The sequence below is a fragment of the Chenopodium quinoa genome, unplaced genomic scaffold, assembly GCF_001683475.1.
Source record: "Chenopodium quinoa cultivar QQ74 unplaced genomic scaffold, ASM168347v1, whole genome shotgun sequence".
Taxonomy (NCBI): Eukaryota; Viridiplantae; Streptophyta; class Magnoliopsida; order Caryophyllales; family Amaranthaceae; genus Chenopodium; species Chenopodium quinoa.
Window position 1 is genome coordinate 1514229 of NW_018744662.1, and position 20292 is coordinate 1534520.

General features: G+C 31.4%; 1 protein-coding gene and 1 pseudogene across 1 annotated transcript; one reads left to right on the top strand and one right to left on the bottom strand.

Moving 5' to 3' along the window:
• Positions 1-380: 380 nt before the first annotated feature.
• LOC110701946 (GDSL esterase/lipase At4g26790-like) lies at positions 381-8393 on the top strand. Its single transcript, XM_021879565.1, has 4 exons — positions 381-725; positions 3616-4334; positions 6416-6905; positions 7829-8393. Exons 2-4 carry the CDS (start codon positions 3951-3953, stop codon positions 8020-8022), a joined length of 1068 nt encoding a protein of 355 aa, XP_021735257.1. The 5' UTR covers positions 381-725; positions 3616-3950; the 3' UTR covers positions 8023-8393.
• Positions 8394-12895: 4502 nt separating this feature from the next.
• Positions 12896-15081, bottom strand: LOC110701845 (annotated as a pseudogene).
• Between the last annotated feature and the right edge of the window lie 5211 nt (positions 15082-20292).

Genomic DNA, 20292 nt, shown 5'->3' on the forward strand with positions numbered 1-20292 from the left:
TTCATATTTCGTAATAATACGAAGTTTTACACTACTTTTGATTGTTTCTAAGCATAACCAGAAATAGACTCGAAATATGATCCGAACCCGACCTGCTGACCCAAATTGCCACCCCTAAATCCCTAATACTAATCTTTATATTACTTTATATACGTCAAAAATGATGAAGAATATAAATTGAAGACATCTCTATCCTATAAGAGAAATCATGACTCATGAGTTGATGTTCAAGATCAGATAAGGGAATTTCTAAAACCCCATTTACTAATCTTAGCTTTAAAAAAGTGAAAAAGAAAGGCATTGACAGAATTAAATCGCTGTCTATTTAACACTAAAACATTGAAAAAAAAGAAGAGGTGATTATGAAATATATCTTGCGTAGATAGTTTATCTTTATCTGTTCTTAACAAATCTAATCACCAAAAATTTATGCGTAATTTATTATATATCATTATTTTTTTTCTAAAACCTCTTAAAACATTCTTTCTCCAAAAAAAAAAAACCTACTCCGTGCAATTGCTGCGTGCAAAAGTATTATATTTCCCTATATATTAATAGCATCTTAAGTTCAAAACAAAAAAAGAATTTACCTTTTCTAAAATCCAATATTCCATACTTGAAAAAAAAAAAAAAAAAGTACAATGACAATGGATAAAAGAGATATAAGCTTAGAATGCTCTTTCTTATTCCATGAAAATCATTAGCGACCTACAAAAAGTTAGAAGGTAATTTTGCTTACATTTACTGCTCCCTCATTTCCTTTTATGAATTACTTGCTTACATTTACAGCTCCCTCAATTCCTTTTATTAATTACGTTTAGATTTTTGACACTATTCATAATATGATAGAATCTTATAATTTATTGTAAAAAAAAAGACATAATATAGTTATGTATGGTTGTTTAAATTTGCTTGATTGGTCTCAACGAGTACTTTATTAATATTTAATCATTGTAATTTTTACAAGTGTGGAATAAAATATAGGAAAATTTACAAGAAAGAACTTTTATAGTGAGTTGTTTGTAAGAAAGGACATATGTATATATATATATACTAGATTTGTGCTCCGGCGATGCCCGGATAGTTTATGGACTTTTAAGATAAAATTATACTATTATGATTCAATTTGATTAAAAATAGATAGAATTCTAAATTAACTATTTTTGCTACAAAGTCAATTTATATTGATACTTGGCGAAAAATTAAAACACTAAATGATGTTATCTTGTGGCCCAATTATAAATTTATTATTTGGTATTTTATCGAAGAAATAACTCTAAACTAATAATCTTATTCTAAAATTCTATCCAAATTTGATTGAAAGTAAAATTCTTACCTAATTTTTTTTATCTTATGAAATCTATCCAAGGTGGCGCGACACTTGACGTTTTTAATCATATGAAGTCAATTTAAATCTATTCAAGGTGGCGCGACACTTGGCGAAAAGTTGGAATGCCAAGTGTCGATATTTCGTGACCTGGCTAAAAGTTTAGCTTTATATATATATATATATACATATATATATGTGTGTGTGTGTGTGGGGGGGGGGGGGAGATTGAGACCTTATTTCAAAAAAAAAAAAAAAAAAAAAAAAAAGAAGTGAGATGGGACCTTTTAACAAAAATCCAGCCATTGACCCTCGAAAACCACCTCCATCTAGTTGAATTTTCACCCTGCCCTCAAAAACCACATCCACCTTGCCTAAATCCCACATCGACCCCCGAAAACCAACTCCACCTCACTCAAATCCCACACCAAACCCCCCGAAAACCATCTACAGGCCACCAAACCGAAATCTCACCTCAACCCTCAAAAACCACCTTTATCTCGCCAAAATCCTACTCAAACCCCAAATAACACATCCACCTCGCTGAAATCCCACATCAACCCCCGAAAACCACCTCCGCCATGCCAAAATCCATCAAAAGGTCCTATATCGCAATGTTTTTTTTTAAATAAGATCACGTCTCACAACTTTTTTTTTTTGAAGTAAAGTCCTAATGTGCCACTTTTTTTTTTTTTTATATATATAAGGTCCTTTTTGACAAACAAATCATTTTAAAAGGTCATTTCTCACAAATTTTCCTAAAATATATTACTCCCTCCGTCCTAGAATAACTTAGACGTTGGACTTTCTTTTTAACCCTTATTCATATATTAAGTTTGACTTTATTTTTTATTAACACAATAAAAATATATTTTGTCATCAAATATGTTGTTGGATAGGTATTAATTAATATAAATTTTATACTCCGTAATATACTTTTACTAGATGAAGCCCGTGCGATGCACGGTTTGTTTGATTTTTTTTTAAATAATTTTTTTTTTTGTATTTATGAGCCTAAAATTTGTTATATATTTAGATAAAATTCCTAATATTAAAAGATAATATATAATATTTAATTAATTTAAACTTAAAAATCTCATTCGCCAATTTTGCTTACATGGCATTTAAATTATTTAATTCTAAAAGAAATTAATAATCTCTTATTTAATTGGCTACTACTAAGATTTATAATCCTACATGGCGCGCTGAGAAAATTAGATCCTACGTGGATCTCTAAAAACTCGGGAAAAAACTCCCCTTTATATATATATATATTAGATTATAATTTTCATCAACCAAAACGATGGGATAAAATTTTATAAGTAACTTTTATTATAATTTTCATTAACGTGTAAGTATAAATATAAGCTAAGGTCAAACTAGTGCATTTGTGTCAATTATTTTGGTACAGAGAAAATAATGGTCAAATAAGTGGATTGACAAACGTATAAAGTCAAAATGTAAACAAAAAGGAACGGAGGGAGTAGTAGGTATTTTTCCTTTGATGTGTGTTGTTTTCTTGTTACCCTGATTAGTTTAATTTACATAAATCAAACGTCCATACATACTATTCTTATAGGTGTACTTCATTAAGCAAATTACCATCCTTTTTCTTATACTTGTACTACTTATTACGCATATTTACATGTTCTAAGAAAATTACACGCATCGCTTGAATATGAATTAAATTATTAGCTAGACTCTTGAATAAAACCAGGATTAGTCTTGGACCATTTGAATTGGATTAATTATACTATTATTCAAGCTATTGTTAATTACTCTCCCGTCCTCAAAAGTTCAACCCTTATAACTAAAATTTAGTCTCAAAATGATCATCATCTTATTTGCATTAAAATATCATCCAATTTGCACTAATATTTGTGTAAAATTAGTTTCTCCTTATAAATTTTATGTTTTTATGTACTTTTATTAATTTCTCTTTCTAATTTTTTTCAAATCCCATGTAAATTTACCTTTTAATGTACTTTTACTACTCCGTACTTATTTAACTTTCTTAATACCCGTGAAAATTGTTCATAAAGGTCGAACTTCTGAGGACGGAGAGAGTAATTTTTATATCATGATAATTAATGAAATTAACCAAATCAATGTTGAACTTATTAAATTTATTTATTTGAATCAGGTTAGTTGTCATTAAATTTGTTATGAGGTTGGGTTTGACTTTGAAAAACAAAATTTTCATTATTACTGTTCGTATTTGTGTTAAGTAATTCAAGTCGAGTAAATATTAATAATAATAATAATTCATTTTCTTGATGTCGATCTAGACGAAATACTCCTCTTGGTACACTCTTCTTCAACGAGAAATTGAATTGCAAAAAAAGTGAAAAAATCAACACAATTAATACCAACCCAACCAACACCCTTTTTATCAACTCCTATCGAACACTTCCAACTCTTTAATTATTTCTATCACATTAACACAAACATCCCCCACGTTATACTAGTATATATATACATATTTTATAAACCAAGCTTCATTTTGCCTTCGCATTTTTCCCATTTTTTAATCCCCAAACATTACGTACTAATACTAATAAACGTACGTACCTACATTATATATTGTTACCAATTTCACATAAAATAATAACATTACACTAAAATGGCCAAGACCATATGCCACCACATTTGGTACCTCTCCTTCTTTTTCTTCTTCTTCTTGGGACGAGTTTACGTCGCGGCCGGTGGTAAGGTACCGGCTGTGATAGTATTCGGAGACTCCTCGGTCGATACGGGGAACAACAATGGGATAAAAACATTGCTTAAGAGCAACTTTGCCCCGTATGGACAGGACTTCGATGGCGGTCGACCCACGGGTCGATTCTCAAACGGGCGGGTGCCCGTGGATTTCTTTTCGGAATACTATGGACTCAAGAAAACTGTTCCGGCCTACTTGGATCCGAATTACAATATAACGGATTTTGCTACTGGAGTCAATTTTGCTTCTGCTGGTACCGGCTATGATAATACCACTTCTGCTGTTCTTGTAAGTACCATTATTATTCCTTTCTTTTTATCATTTCATCTATCTTTCAATTTTTATTTTTATTTTTTACAATTCTAAAAAAAAACTCCTTCTATCACGTATCAAATAATGTCATGTAATAAATTACGTAGTGTACGTTTGTATTTTTAACTTAACTATGTCTGTAATATATAAAATTATAGAATGATACCGAATATCGAATATAAGATAATATGAAATGAGAAATTAAATTCAGATGAAATGATGATTGATGAAATAATAATAAATAAAAATTAAGAAAAAAGTCATAAGTACACAATAATAAATAATGTTAAATATCTTTTTCTTTTTTTTTTCTTTACTTATTTATTTTAGCAATGATTTATTCTGATTCATAAACTTACAAGTAAGTTACACCATATTAAATGTTGTAATAATATGGACTTTTGATTTTAGGGTCCCCCACGGTTATTGTACGGCTATTTTGTATTTAACGGATAGTTTTAGTAATTATGTGATCTTCTTGCTTCTACGTTGCAGGCTTAAAAGTATATGCATGAATAAAATGATTTATGACCATAGCCTATATGAGTAATATAGCCAATATTATTTGGTGCATAGGTAGTATAACCAATATGAGTAGTTGAAGTATCTATTTTTGGGCCGACTTTTAATTTAAAGCCGAAAGCTGCATAATCTAAAAGTATTTAAAGTATAGTATATATTATCATTCTCGCTACCGGCCTGTCCTTATTTCCTATTCTTATTTGAAATCTTTTGAAAGCGTAAAAAAAAAGAAGGAATACATAGGCAGTAATATATCGTCATCATTAACAACACCTAATAAATAACCTTGTATCACACCTTTAGGAATCAACAAATAGATTATTTTTATAAGTATGTTTAAACTTTTATTTATTGATGAAGTATAGGAAGTATATTTTTGGTGTTTTTTTTTTTATTTTTTTAAAAAGTATATTTTTGGTGATAATTTATAAGAAGTATAAAAGTGTTGATCAAAAAAATGTGAGCGAATGTATGTATCCAATTTGAGTCAGTTTGAAATTATTTAAAAAAATGTGTGTTTTATAACTACGTAAATTGCATGCACACATATTAAAGTAAGATACTCCATAGTCTATATTATTATACATATGCAACCACAGAAAATAAATTGCTTGTAGAAATTTAGTTGCTTTTCAAGGCTAATAGATATACTCCCTTACTTTATTCGTTGCTACATTAAATATGATGTTAAGATGAAATCTCTTTGATCTTGTAAAGTATATAGAGTAAATAAAATAATAATAAGATGGTTGGAAAATTGATAGAAAGAGACATATTATCAAGAATCTTTCTCGAACAAAAAGAGTGTGGCTATGAATAACGTACAATACTAATGTTTTTATATATTTATCAATCTATGGTATAAAAAAATTAAATGGATCAAATTGTAGGTAGGATTTTTTATTTTTCATTTTTTACAAGTATTTTTTACTACAAGTGTTGTGGACCCACTTTAGAAGGTTCCAACAAACTATTTGAAGTTATTGGCATTTAACGTTCTCCTATCTATCACGCATATATATAGTCATAAAACTTGGAGTGTAGCCAGTGTACATAAAAACTTTACCCCGCCAAATATTAGAGTTCCCAAGTGTCACTAACTTAATTTACTTTATCTTGTTTCTCATTAAATTGTTTGCTTTTTGTTACAACAAATTTATTGGGTGAGCATTCTCTCCTACTTTTTGACTAGATTTTTCGTGATTTAGTATACTTTTTCATCTTGTAATCCTACAACTTTTTTGTGTTTGATTAATTGTTTTCACGAAGTACTAAAATTGGATTGATGACCTTTTTATTGTTGTAACAATAGTGAAAAAGTTTCCTATGTAGCATTATTGGTGAATATTTTCTACAAACATGTGACGTGCAAAATATAGTTGGACTCGATCATATAATTAAGGACGATATTGACATGTTATTATCCTTTAATTTGTTAACTACGTGATTGTTAGGTAATTACTAAATTTGTGATCCGATGAAGTACAAATTGACTAATGTCTAGCTTACTAAATGCAAACTTGTTTTCATGACAGAATGTGATACCCTTGTGGAAGGAAGTTGATTATTACAAGGAGTACCAAGAAAGATTACGAAGCTATCTTGGGGTGCAAAAGGCAAATGAGATCATATCCGAATCAGTGTACCTAGTAAGCATGGGAACAAACGATTTCCTAGAGAATTACTACTTATTACCCACGACGAGGTTGTGCTACACGGTCCAAGCGTTTGAGGATCATCTCATAGGCCTCGCGAAGCAATTTGTGGGGGAGATTTATAACCTTGGTGCTCGAAAGATTTCTTTGGCCGGAATTCCTCCTATGGGTTGCTTACCACTTGAGCGAACCATAAATCTTGGGGCAATATCAGAATGCAACGAAGAGTACAACAATGTGGCCGTTGAATTTAATGTTAAAATAAACAACTTGATAAACCAACTCAACAAGGAATTGCCTGGAATACAAGTTGTTTTTTCTAACCCTTATAACATCCTTCACCAAATGATTAAAAGGCCTACAATATTTGGTAAGTTTACATTCAGCTAGGATTTTAATTATTCCTTATTAAATTTTAATTTGAATTCTTTATGATTATTTTATTTATTTAGTCTACTTATGTTTAATGGGTTTTTTTTTCCCTACTTTTGGATGCTTATAAATGACCTTGTTACTTTGTTAGGATTAGATTTTAATAATTTTTCGAGTAGGTATAATTTAGTTGAGTGTTAATAGTGTTTTTATGATATTACACCCAAAGAAATAAGAAAATAATAATAGAAAAAATTAAAGGCTTTATAGGGCCAATTTTCTTTTATGGGGAGACAATTGACAAAAATGTCTAAGTGGGTGGATTGAATTGTCAAATGAAATATGTCCCCTAAGTATTATAAAAAGATATCATATCATTTTCAATATATTAAATATATACTTCCTCCGTTTTCTTTTACTTGCAACACACCTTTTAGGCACGCAGTTTTAGGAGATGATTAGTGAGGATAAACGAGCGATTTTATCAATATAATTTTTACACGAAGATTAGAATAGGGTTAAGTATCATTTGTAAAAATTATAATGAATAATTTATCCGTTTACATTACATAAACTCGACCTCAAAACACGTACCACAAGGCTGTGTCGCAAGTAAAAAGAAACGGAGGAAGTATGTTCTATTATTTCAATTTTAATTTTGGATAGTCCTAATTACAACGAAATTTATACTAGATAGCAAATCTGGTGATACTAAACATACCAATGAGATTGAAAAAGTTGTCAAATCGGGTAGATTTACTTATTATCATTCCTACTACTACTAGTAGTAGTTATTGCTAGAGTGATTGCTTTCAAAAATGCTCATTGATTTAGAATTGAGATGTATGATAGCATTTGTTGTAGTGAATTTTAATTTAATAGGGTAGTTGATTGACAAAATGAGAGTTGATTAAATGACAGGAATGGATGTGACATCTAAAGCATGCTGTGGCACTGGATTGGTGGAGATGAGTTATCTATGTGTTCTAGATAGTTCATTCTCTTGCTCTAATGCTGACAAATATGTTTTCTGGGATTCTTTCCACCCAACTGAGAAAACTAATGAAGTTATGGCTCAACATCTCTTCAAGAGTGTCTTGTACAAATTTCTTTGATGCCATACAATATATGTACTCATAATTTTTTTTCCCGATTTGAAAGAGTCAGAAGGGCATTACAAATTGCATATAGGGGAGGGGGATTTGAACGTGTGGCCTATCAGTTTTTCAAGACTGAATTGGTTGTCGTTATGTGTATTTTAAATTAACAGATTAAATCTTCTAATTTGTATGGAGATTCAACATTTTTTTTCATCTTTTGGGAAGGGGAGAGGGCAATTGAAATCTATAATGTCCATGCATTCTATTTTATGTGATAGTTTTATTTGATTTTCAATTTGTAACTTGGTATAGATGTTACTCATTGTAATCATTAATAAAACAATACAAAGTATTATTTATATATTTATAATAAAAGTATTTTTTGGATACAAACTTAACGATATTATAACATTTTATAGTAAACTTGTAAAGTTAATTTTAGAGGTGAAAGAAGGGGATACCACAAGAGCCCAAGGCAGGAACGATGATGGCCCAGTGAGAGCTAGCTCATACATACCCTAGTGTGTGGGGGCTAGTTAGGTGGCATTCACTAGTGTGTTACTCCCTAATCCTAATACTTCGTACATGTCATCAAATTAAATGATACTTCGTATTATTTTACAAATTATAAGAACACAAATTGTAGAGATGAGGTCATGAAGTAGTCAATGACGGATCCAGAAATTTTACATCCATGGGGCCGGGTTCTCATACTCTTTGTTTATGAATATAACTACTTAAGCTAAAAGAAAAGAGGGCAATAGGAAAAAAGGGGGGGGAGAAAAAGAAAATAAAAATAGCAATATGCTACGGAGCAGTAAAAACTTTTAAACACTAGGGAGAAAAAAAAACCCCATTTTGTTGTGTGGCAAGATTCGATCTTAAAACCCACTAAAAAAATGATGCAACTCATGCAACTAGCTTAGTCAAGGTATGTTTAATTTGTTATATTCATAAACAACTTAAATTACTTATACCTATTCTGGATCATAGGGCGAGCCATGGCCTAGGCTGGCCAGTGGCCACCCCCTAAATCAGTCTATGGAAGTAGTGTAAGCTAAGGGTACCCCGACCCACAAATGATACAATGATAAAGATTTGATCAACCAAAAGTTTATTCAATCAAAACGTGATTTAAATTTATAAATTCAAATAATAAAAATGTATAAATTAACACCATTATGATAAAAGTAAAAACAAAAAAACAAAAAAAAAAAAGCATTGTACTCTTTTAATACTAAGGCCCTGTTCTCGTCAAATTTTTTCAGTTCATTTCAGCTCAGCTGTAATCAGCTTAGTTCAATTCAGTTCATTTCAATTCAGCTCACTTCAATCAATGAGAACATGCCCTAAGTAGAATAAAATAAAATGTTGACCTCCAAACTTGGTCAAACAAACAATCAATCTCTAATACAATCTACATGTTTATTTTAAGTTATATTATCTGAAAGGAATGACAATAATAATAAGTTTGGAAAACCAAAAAAAAAAACTTCATAAAGATGAGATTTCAATTCATGACCTTAAAAGTTTAAACTAAAAAGAAGATTTATACGAAATTTACGTAAGAAATTCTGCGTAAATAAAGATAAATAAGTATTAGATTGTTGAAAACCCCTTAATGTGACGAATAGGAATAAGAAGTCCCAATACAATATAACATTCATATCTGTTAAATTTCGAAACAATATGAAATGGGTATGAGAAATTTAAACAAGGAGTAGGAGAGTTTAGTTAACAAACAAGGCTTAGGAGTTTCCATACTAAAACCAATTAACAATATTAGAGGTAACTCCTCAACCTCATAAAGTGAAACCAACAACTCTTCTTTTTCTCCAATATGGGACACTCACAAGTGGGATGCAATGGGTTTCAAGTTTTCAACAATATCTATCCATCTATTACTAACAAAATTAGTAAAAAGATGACCAACATTTACGAGTCAAATAATTAATATAGAATATTTGGTAATTGGTTTTTTAAAAACACAACCTCTAATTTTTTTGTACGCTGTAGGTTAACAATTTGACAGAGCAAATGGGAAATTGATTTTGGCATACCCTTTTGTTGATTTTGGCACACTCTTATGTGAGAAGAGCATAGAAAATTATACTCTCCCATAAGAATGTGCCAAAATCAATAAAAAATGTGCCAAAATTATTTCCCATACAAATGTGTGAAATTAAAGCGTCCTTTAGTTTTTGCCACCCCACATAATTAGATGTGTGCAATTGCAGTTGATGATTAACGTGTCATTCTCAAATGTGTAGTTGAGAACTATACAATTAAAGATACAACCACTCTACAAATTGGAGGTTTCTTTTATAAAGGTGGTAGTTTGTACTACCATCTTTAATACGATTATTTTTTGTGTTAATTTATCTAAGTTAAATCAATTCATCAGATTGAAATAATAATGTACAAGTCCCTTTCATATAAAGATAGCTTTATGAAGAAAGCAATGCAAGAGGTTAAATGATTGGCAATGTGAGGAAGAAATGTTAGTTATAGGCTATAAGTTATAGCACAGCAAAGTGGTTAGGTTTATTTAAAAACAAATCAAGAAAATCGAAAAAAAAAAAAAATTTGCAACTATATTTGACTTTTGTGGTTAAGCTGTAATATTGTTATTTTTCGGGTTTGTTTTATCCACTTGATTTTAAGTTATTTGAATTTATTTTATCTGAATTTATTATTCCTTATTTTATTTAAACTTATTAAATATGAAATAAGTAAAAATAAAGTGAACAAGACAGGGCTTTAATAAAGGTCAAAATTGATGGCCTTTGATTTAGCACAATATATATGTTCACTTCACCAATGCTATATAAACAAAATAATAATAAGTTTACATAAGAATCAATAAGCTCAAATAAGATTCACAAAAAAAAAAAAAAAAAAAAAAAAAAAAAAAAAAAAAAAAATCAATTAAGATAACCTATAGTTAACAACAGCAAGCTCAACTAACATTTTAAGGAGTAATAAATTCAAATAAGTTTAGCTAAATTAAATCATGTTGATAAAATGTATCTGTAGTACAAGTGTATGTAGAAGTAGAACATATATATAGATGGTGCAAGTTGTGGCTAAAGCTTACTCCCTCTGTCTCTAAATTACATTCCTAATTCTAGCATTTATTCCTCACATAATAGAGAGAAACAGAAATGTAATTTAGGAATGGAGGGAGTACTAATTTATCATTTTATGTAATTTGTAATTAAGAATTTTAAATCCACCCCCCAAAAGATTATTGTAGCCGTTGTAGGAGATTCCTCTATACATTCGTTTATCACCCGCTAACACATATGGATTATGGAGGGAGAGTGACGGTAATCAAGTGGACAAAACTTTCCTCCCAATTTTAAAAAATTCTAAGATCGATTCTCATCATCTACCTTTATGGCTTTTTGAACAGCAACAAATACATATATATACGTAGTATATATGGACTATGGATTACAAGCTTAATTAGTAACATCTCGTTGACTTATGTAATTGGCCTTGGAATCTTGTGTTAGTAGCTTTTTTGCATTGAGTCTGTTGGACAACATGATTCAGGCCCAATTAATGCAGTCTAGACTCTGGCCCAATATAGGTTATTATTATTATTATTATTATTATTATTATTATTAATGGAACTGGCCCAATATTGTTAGGAGTTCTATATGTCAGTTTTTATTTTTATTTTACTTTTATTTTTATTTTTTTATTTTTTTTTTGTTGGGAAAAAATGTTATGAAGTGATTAGCATATTCAGCAATATTGAAAATACAATTCATCGACCATGTATAACAAATACTTCGTATGAATCAATGAATGGCTTCTAGCCTTCTAGGCACGTACAAGTACGCTTTTCTAATAACTTTCTTTGCCCCTTAGCTTAGTTGTATCAGGCTTATAAATATGTCTTCGGAAGACAAAGAGAACTAATAGCGCTAACAATTAAGGGTCACTAGGTATCAGAACGATCAAGCATGTCATACATTCTTTGCAACACAATTAACTCCAAGTTATATAAAGAGATTGGGTTAGTTATGCAATAGGAGAGCACGGAACAATTATCGTTTGAAAACTTTCCAGCATTATCTACCCATTAGATATGTCACGCGTTCATTCTTTGAAACATAATTAATCTCATGTTCATGCACGCCCGTGCTATATGTTAAGACTAGCCTACTTACACAAAATCCTCGGAACATTAATCCCATATCATAACCTAATGACCTATATAAGATCCAATGGTTTTGATTTTTGAAACTCATTGAATAATGTTAAGATAGAAATATATTATGGAGTATATATGATTTGATTTCATATTATCTCATAGTTGGCATAGGATAGGAATTTGGTAACATTTGATCTTACCAAGATATTTACCTAAGGCCAACATAATTATCTTGTACGCTATATATTCATGGCATCTCAAGCTTTCTGCCAAATTATCTTGTTCATATTAATTTGATATGGTATCGGAGCCACGTTTTTTTTTAAAAAATCCTTATCAATGGCCAGCGATATTGCGGCTATGGTTGGTAATACTACGACGGATAATCGATTGACTGGTAAATTCGATAATAATTTGTGGATTGTCGATACAGGAGCCACTCATCATGTCACGGGCAATGCTTCTTGGTTATTTGATACAACTCTTATATTTGATTGTCCGGTTGGTTTGCCGAATGGTGAGACTTAGTAACCTTAGTAGCCAATAGCCATATATACTTCGTATGTTTTCATGTTTTGTATTTGTCGTTGGAATTGTCAACAAAAGGAACCAGATTAATGCAAAAAATGTTTGCTTACTAATTTATAAAAGGAATCATTGATCATTATATTAAAATTGTTTGCCTTCTAATTAAGGCCATTCACATCATTTGCACTAGCTAAAACAACCATGACAAGATTCTAATTAAAAGTTAAATAATGATGAAAAATCTACTCACTAATCAATCATTAATTTCTTTGTACACTTAATTCATTTTGGTCAACAAAAGTGCCATGAAAACCATAAGGAACCCTTGAAGGCATGCATACACTTGCAATTTGCTTCATATCCTTTGCCCTCAATATTACCAATTCTGAACTCTCCACATTTTCATCCCTCACAAAGCTCATTATCCACCCTTCATCTTCACAATCATCATCGCTAACACAATCAGCTTCACTTAAATCAAAATTAACTTCACCTAAATCGTAATTAATTTCTCCTAACTCGCGATTATTAGTAGATGTACTTGTTTTCTTAGCGGATACAAAGCATGGTTCCCCACCATATATTTCATACCCATAAATAAACTTGGTCATTTCACCGGTTGTAACATCAACCTTGGCTATGCCACTACATTTAGGCCACGGCTCCGCGATTGCCATGTACACGTACCTCGTCTTTTTCCCTAACAAACGCTTATTTACTTGTCCTATTTCTAAATTCACACCCGAAACTATCACCCGATGGGTTGATATGCCCGTTTCGAGGTCTAGTCGAATCTCGGTTAGTTCAATTTGGATCGGGTTCGTTGAAGATCGAGTCGGGTGGGCTCATGCATGACCCGAGTATGACCACGTGTTTTCCCTCATTTTCCTCCCATGCATTCATAAAATGGAAACAAAAGCTATTTGGAACCTCAATCCATTGGATCCTTGACCCGTTAGTATCGTCCTTCGGGAGGACCCCGAACCGGGCCCTCTTATTCGGATCAAACATTAGAGGTGACCCGCCCCGAACCATCTCAGATAATTTAAACACAATTTGATTATCAGGTATCACTATGAAATTTTGAGTCAATGCGAAGTCATGAATCATAGTAGGTTGAGGAAGCGACACGGGTACTTCACGTGACTTCCGGCCCCACTTATCAAACCTAAAGTACTTCAAATACGGCTTACTTAGAACGTCGTAGCTAAGTGTATGAAGATCACCCGTATTAGAGTCCACCTTAGGGTGTGCAATCAACGGGCAATTCACCTGCCCGTCGAAATCGAACCGTCCGATCGTCTCCAAATCATCACCACCGTTGATTTTCACGTGGTATGGCAAGTCATCCTCGGACATAGCAAGTAATCTCCCATTAAAATACACAAGACCAGCACTAGCCACTCCAACACCACGTGCCGGGTCAACTAAACCAAGAGCCGCACGTGCGTAAAATAAACCGATCCGAACCAACCCGGTCCGGCCGTGTAATTCACCAACCGGTTTAGGAAATAAATTCCTCCCGGCCGCGTATTCTTGAACCAACCGGTTCGCTTGAGTGAACCGGCAGCAGTAACTTGCTTGCTTTCCTGGTCCTAGTTTGACGGCGTGGATCATTCCATCGCCGTCAAACAAGTGATGAGCACCAGATGGTGGGATCATAGGATTAGCTCCATTCCTCACATAAACTCCATGTAAACCGGTTGGAATTTCACCAATAATTTCTAAACCGGTCTGAACCAGATGTTCCTGAACCGGTGCATAATTATCCGATAATTGAATTTCCGGGTCGACCGTTTTAGGTAAAGGGTGTTTATTTTCTTGTTCTAGGATAAGTGATTTCTCTATTTTGTTCAAGGCTGATGCCGCCAGCCTTTGGAGTGGGTTAAGGGTAGGTTGGCGATGCGGCGGCAACGTCGGTTGTGACGGCCGCCGCGAAGGAATGGGATGATCAAATGTAGGAGGAGGAGAAGGAGAAGGAGAAACAATCTTGGTTGTGTATTTGGAGGGGTTTATAAGTATGTTACATGAAATTTTTGAAGGTGATGAAGAATTGTGAGGATTATGAAATGGTATATTAGTTTTGTTTTTTGGTGTAATAATAATAGTAGTAGTATTACTAAGGAATTGGGTGGTAACATGCATGACTCTTAGAAAAATAAGATACTACTACAAGAATAAGTTGTAATTTTGAAGTAATGCGTTAAAGGGGATTATATAGGGGGGAAATATTATATGTTGCATGGTCGTATTATACTTGTATATCCAAATTCCAAAGTATGTATTTAATTGTGTTGAGTTTAATTTTGACATGTAGTGTAGTTAATGCATGCCAATTGAACCTATAAGCTGGCTAACCAAGTCGTGTCATTTTTGTAAGTATTGTATGTTCAATTTTGAATTTATCGTAATATTTGCATTTCATTTTTGTCACTCTTCTTACATAATTATTTCTTCTCTTCACCTACCTTAACAGCTCATAAAATATCGTACATTCCTAATACAGAGTGATAGAATAATAATAATGTAAAAAATTGCGATAAACATGTGTCGATGTGGCATGTGAACAGAAGATGATTTGAGTCGCGGATCCTCATCATAAGCTACACGTACCACAACATCTATAGAGATGACCCAATTACACTTTTAGACGAGTAGTACGCACGTAGTACAGAACAATTTGTATTATTCCGTTACAATACCTCATTGCGTATGTATAGGTTGTCGAATACGTGTACATTTAAGCTTCACTCGCTTGAGAAATCATCCATACATCACCATTTTGAAGTGGCGGCAATGTAGCATACTAGCATGGCAAACAATTTACTCTAAAAAAAGATCGAATATCAGTCCTTTTAATTTTATCGATCATTATCTGTTCTTTCGTTCTTGAGCTCTTTTTACGTTATTATTAGATATTTATGTTTTAAGACGTGTTTTGAGTCTTTAATAAACGAACAGATAGGAGTTATTTATTGTAGTGTCTTAGGAAGTATTACTTTACTAAACTAAACAAAGCGGAGTCCACTATGTCCGATTTCCCTTGTTTCTTTACACGTTAATAAGCATATATATTTGAATTCTAACTAATTAATTGACAGCATAAAACAGTGGGCAAATGAAGCAAAAAGCGGTAATTTGATACTACTCTACTCCTGCATGTCGCATGCGCTAGTAAAAATACTCCTTTGCATGCTGACATGCATGCACCAAAGCTAGATACTACTGCATGTTCATGCAAATACTGTTTTTTTAGTGCCCTACTATAATCGGCATGTATGTCCATACGATACTTTGATTATTGAAATAAATTTACCTTATACTCCTTGTCTCCTTGCATATACTTTGATTATCAAAGCCAATAAGGTGGTGTTTTAAAAAGTAATTACTTAGGGCTAGTTTAATTCACCTTATTTTCGTTTGACTTAACTTATCTCATCAGGTCTGATTTGATTTAATTTATCCGATATACTCTGATTTGATCAAGTTTGATTTAATCTTATCCAATATACTCTAATCTGATTTAACAGCTAACCATTAATTAAATTGTAAATCAACACTTTTTTGGTTCTTCCAATAGTTCTAACTCTAGTATATAATTTAATGTAAACATATTAAATTCCAACTAGTTTTGGGGACAGAAGGAGTATAATCTTTAGACCTTCATTGGTGCTTTATACATAAGATCAAACATTCAAACATATAGTTAGACATATGGGTACATATATAAATTAGTTAGAATCGTCTCATGAATATATAGTTTTTAATATCAACTTTTTGTAATTTATATCTATTGACATTTAGTCATTTACTTGTATAATGGGTCAAAGTTTCATGTTGAATTGGTAAATGTGTCAGTCAAATTAAAGTTAGGGAGTATTATCAGTGGTTAAAAAAAATTAATATTTAAATATTACAAAAGTGTAAATCAAGGTGAATCTAATAAAACCTTATCAACTATAAATCATTAAATATAGTCAAAGACAGGGGCGGAGCCAAGGGGGGGCTGGCGGGGGCCTTGGCCTCCCCCTTGGCTCAAGATATTAATTAAATTTGCTCTTAATTGTCATTAATTGTATAAACGAAATTTGTGTTTTTTTTTAAAGTAAATGTAATACGTAGGTATAATATTGGCCCCCTCACTTAGAAATTCTGGCTCTGCCACTGGTTAAAACATATCTACATACATATATGTGTGTGTGTATAATGTTTGATTCAAAGTGTTGAAAGTAAAATGAAATAGATTGATGTAGTTTATACAATTGATATTAATGAATTGATATTTTAAAAAAAAATACAAGTGATACCAACGTGAAACTTTGACCAATTACACAATATTAAGTATAGATCCATACCTAGTATAGTCCATACTCAATTTTTTATATTATTTTTAATGTTTATATACTATCTATCTATAATATTATTAAAACGCATAGAAACAACATGCTAACGCCATATGTCACCCTTCATTCAAGATAAGTTGGTACCACATGTGCGCCATGCGAAAACTCTCACAACATTGAATTGTAATGATGTTTAATTTAATTGAAAAACTCTTATTTGATGTGATTTAAATTCACTATAATAATGTTTAATTTAATTGAAAAAATCTTCATGTGTATAACCTCCCTATTTAAATTTAATATATTCTTATATATATATATTAATGAAAAATAATATAGATTATTATATTATATATTCACTTATTAATATTGTTTAACATTAACCTTTCGATTTTCGTAATTAATTTTGAACAAACTTATAGGTTTATGATGTACCAGGGCATCGCCCGGGCCAATAACTAGTTATTATTGATAAATATACTATTATTGTTGATCCTTAGTATGATCCATACGCGATAGCGGTCTATGCATCACGCCTCACCTTATAAAGTGTTTAAATCTTTTTTCTTTTGTCAATGTAAAATACTTACATATATGTTGTTAGGAAAGTTTATACTTCAACAAACACTTATTTCATTATAATTATATTTTGAGTATTAACTACATACACTATGTTTCAATAGCAATTATGAAGAAAAAGGGTAGCAATGAAAGTATAAAAGAAGGGAAATTAACTACAGAAATGAAGGGGATATGGATAGAACTTCCATATTTCAATGTAGGAAAGATTTGAGTTATTATAGAAGAAGAGAATTAATAGATATTTTAATTTTGTCTCATCCCCACTTTCTATATGTTATCCAACTGTTAGATATAAGTCTATAATTTCTCTTATAAGGCTAAGAGGCTACTCCTCCTATTGCCTTATAGTTTTTGGATATAATATCACTTTAGGACTTATGACGTGGACTCTTTCTCTCTTTAGTTGTGGGTGCGGCTCAAAATTGTATTTAACAAATAGAAAATGATTTCATCACTTTAAAAATCGATTTCACACATCTATTATTAGGTTTTTTTTTTCTTGGTGTTTAGAAAGCCACAAGAAGGGGTGATGAGAATCGATCCCAACCTATCCTGAAATTAAAAAGAGGAGCGACGAGCACTAACCACTTGAGTTATACCTCACTCTCATTTCACACCTCTATTATAAAAACACAATATAGTTTTTAGTGTTTTTCTCCCAAGATGTATTTAAATTAATCAAAGGTGTAGTGTTTCACACCTCTATTTTTATTTATTTATTTATTTATTTTTAATTTAATTTTATTTTATTTTTTTTGTAAGATGGATAGGTTGGAAGCCATGTATTGACACCTCCTATTAATCTTATCTCCAAAAGCTAGAAGTGAGTAAGCTAGATAGTGTGTCATCACACTAAGTTTCATGAGTTAGAAGTGAATTATTGTTGAGCCAATTGAGCAACAACACAATCAAGCCAAGGCCGAGAATGCAATGTCAAGGCACTGTGACCTCGCTTTGCCACGTGAATACGTGATCTCCCATGCATGCTAGTTAGACTCAGAAAACAATGTCCAATTTTTAGTCAATAGCTCTACATTTATTTGTTTTGTTTTTTAGTTTAAATGACTTTGAATTTAACTCAACCAATATCTTGTTTTAGAAGACAAACCATGTCCGTATATTATAAAATACTTCGTACATTGTATGTGTATCTATATACTACTGTAATTATTCTATAGTCATCCTCAAAATATGTAAGATATTATTTAAGTTGTTAAATAATAAAATGAACCATGAAAGCCTTTATATTTTATAAACATGTCACTTGATATGATAATTTTATTTTTAAATTAATGTCCCGGTCATTATATAGGCAAGTCGTATATATTAGATTGAATCTAGCTACTTCAATTCTCTAGAGTAATTTAATTATTTTATACTTTTTTATTCAATTTATGTTGTTAAATAATAAAATGAACCATGAAAGCCTTTATATTTTATAAACATGTCACTTGATATGAATAATTTTATTTTTAAATTAATGTCTCGGTCATTATATAGGCAAGTCGTATATATTGGATTGAATCTAAGCTACTTCAATTCTCTAAAGTAATTTAATTATTTTATACTTTTTTATTCAATTTATGTATCTTAGTTCTAATAAAGGAGCAAGCTCCGATTTTCCACTTCGATAAAAACTAAAATTGCAAATCAAATGGACTATCATGTAAATAAGTCAGCAAATTAAAATGCCTGATTTGTATGACAATTTTTGTTATTAAATCAATAAGTGTAAGCCTCACACCCACACCTTACCTTTAGTGAAAATTTGTTGATTCTTTTACAAGATTGAAATTTGATTTGTGTTTTAAGTTGCAAGGTGATAAATAGAATTTTGTCTCAAAAAAGTGTACAAATTATGGGTGTTGTTTGAAACTTCGAGTAAATCGAGTTTGTTTCCATTGCAGTATTATCCCATACAATTTTAGTTCAACCCAAGCTATAATAGTGGATCCAAAGCCCATATAATTTTAGTTCAACCCAAGAATTTAGTTAAAACTTAAAGACTTGTAGGTTGTACGACTCTTGTGCCAAATAAGGGAGCTATTAGATTTTCATGATAACAATCTTGAATGGAAACTATACATAAATATGCCCACATTCACTTACTTGCATTAAATGCACGCATAACTAATATTTGTGATTCATCTTGCATGTTCATACGCCGCGATCCAGAGTCTAGACGCATAGGTGCTTACATCATAATCAAGATCCTTCTTGTTTTAATCCGAAACAATAATCACTAGTGACTCGTCCATTACTATGTTGATAAGTGAGTCGGACTTTTTCTAATAAGAAGGTGGATTCCATTTTGAAATAAGAAGGGGGGATTCGTAAATGCCTTTTATTGAGTTGATGACTTATAGAGACTATCACGTTTAATTAAAATATTTTGAATGTCACATGAACTTGCGAACTGCTAATTGGACTTCTTAATGAAGAACTATAACTTTTACTATGTCTAAATGCTTTGGTAATGTAAAGATTGAACGTATATGTCTTAATTCCGCTACGTACTATCTTTGATGATAACACTTAGTTAGCTTGTTGTTATTGCATTGCTGCGAACCGAACCATCAAAATTGTCCGCAATATACTAATTGCCAATTTGAGGGCTTCAGGGTGCATATTATGCTTAAGGTTGTTGTAATAATCGAGTGCACCATG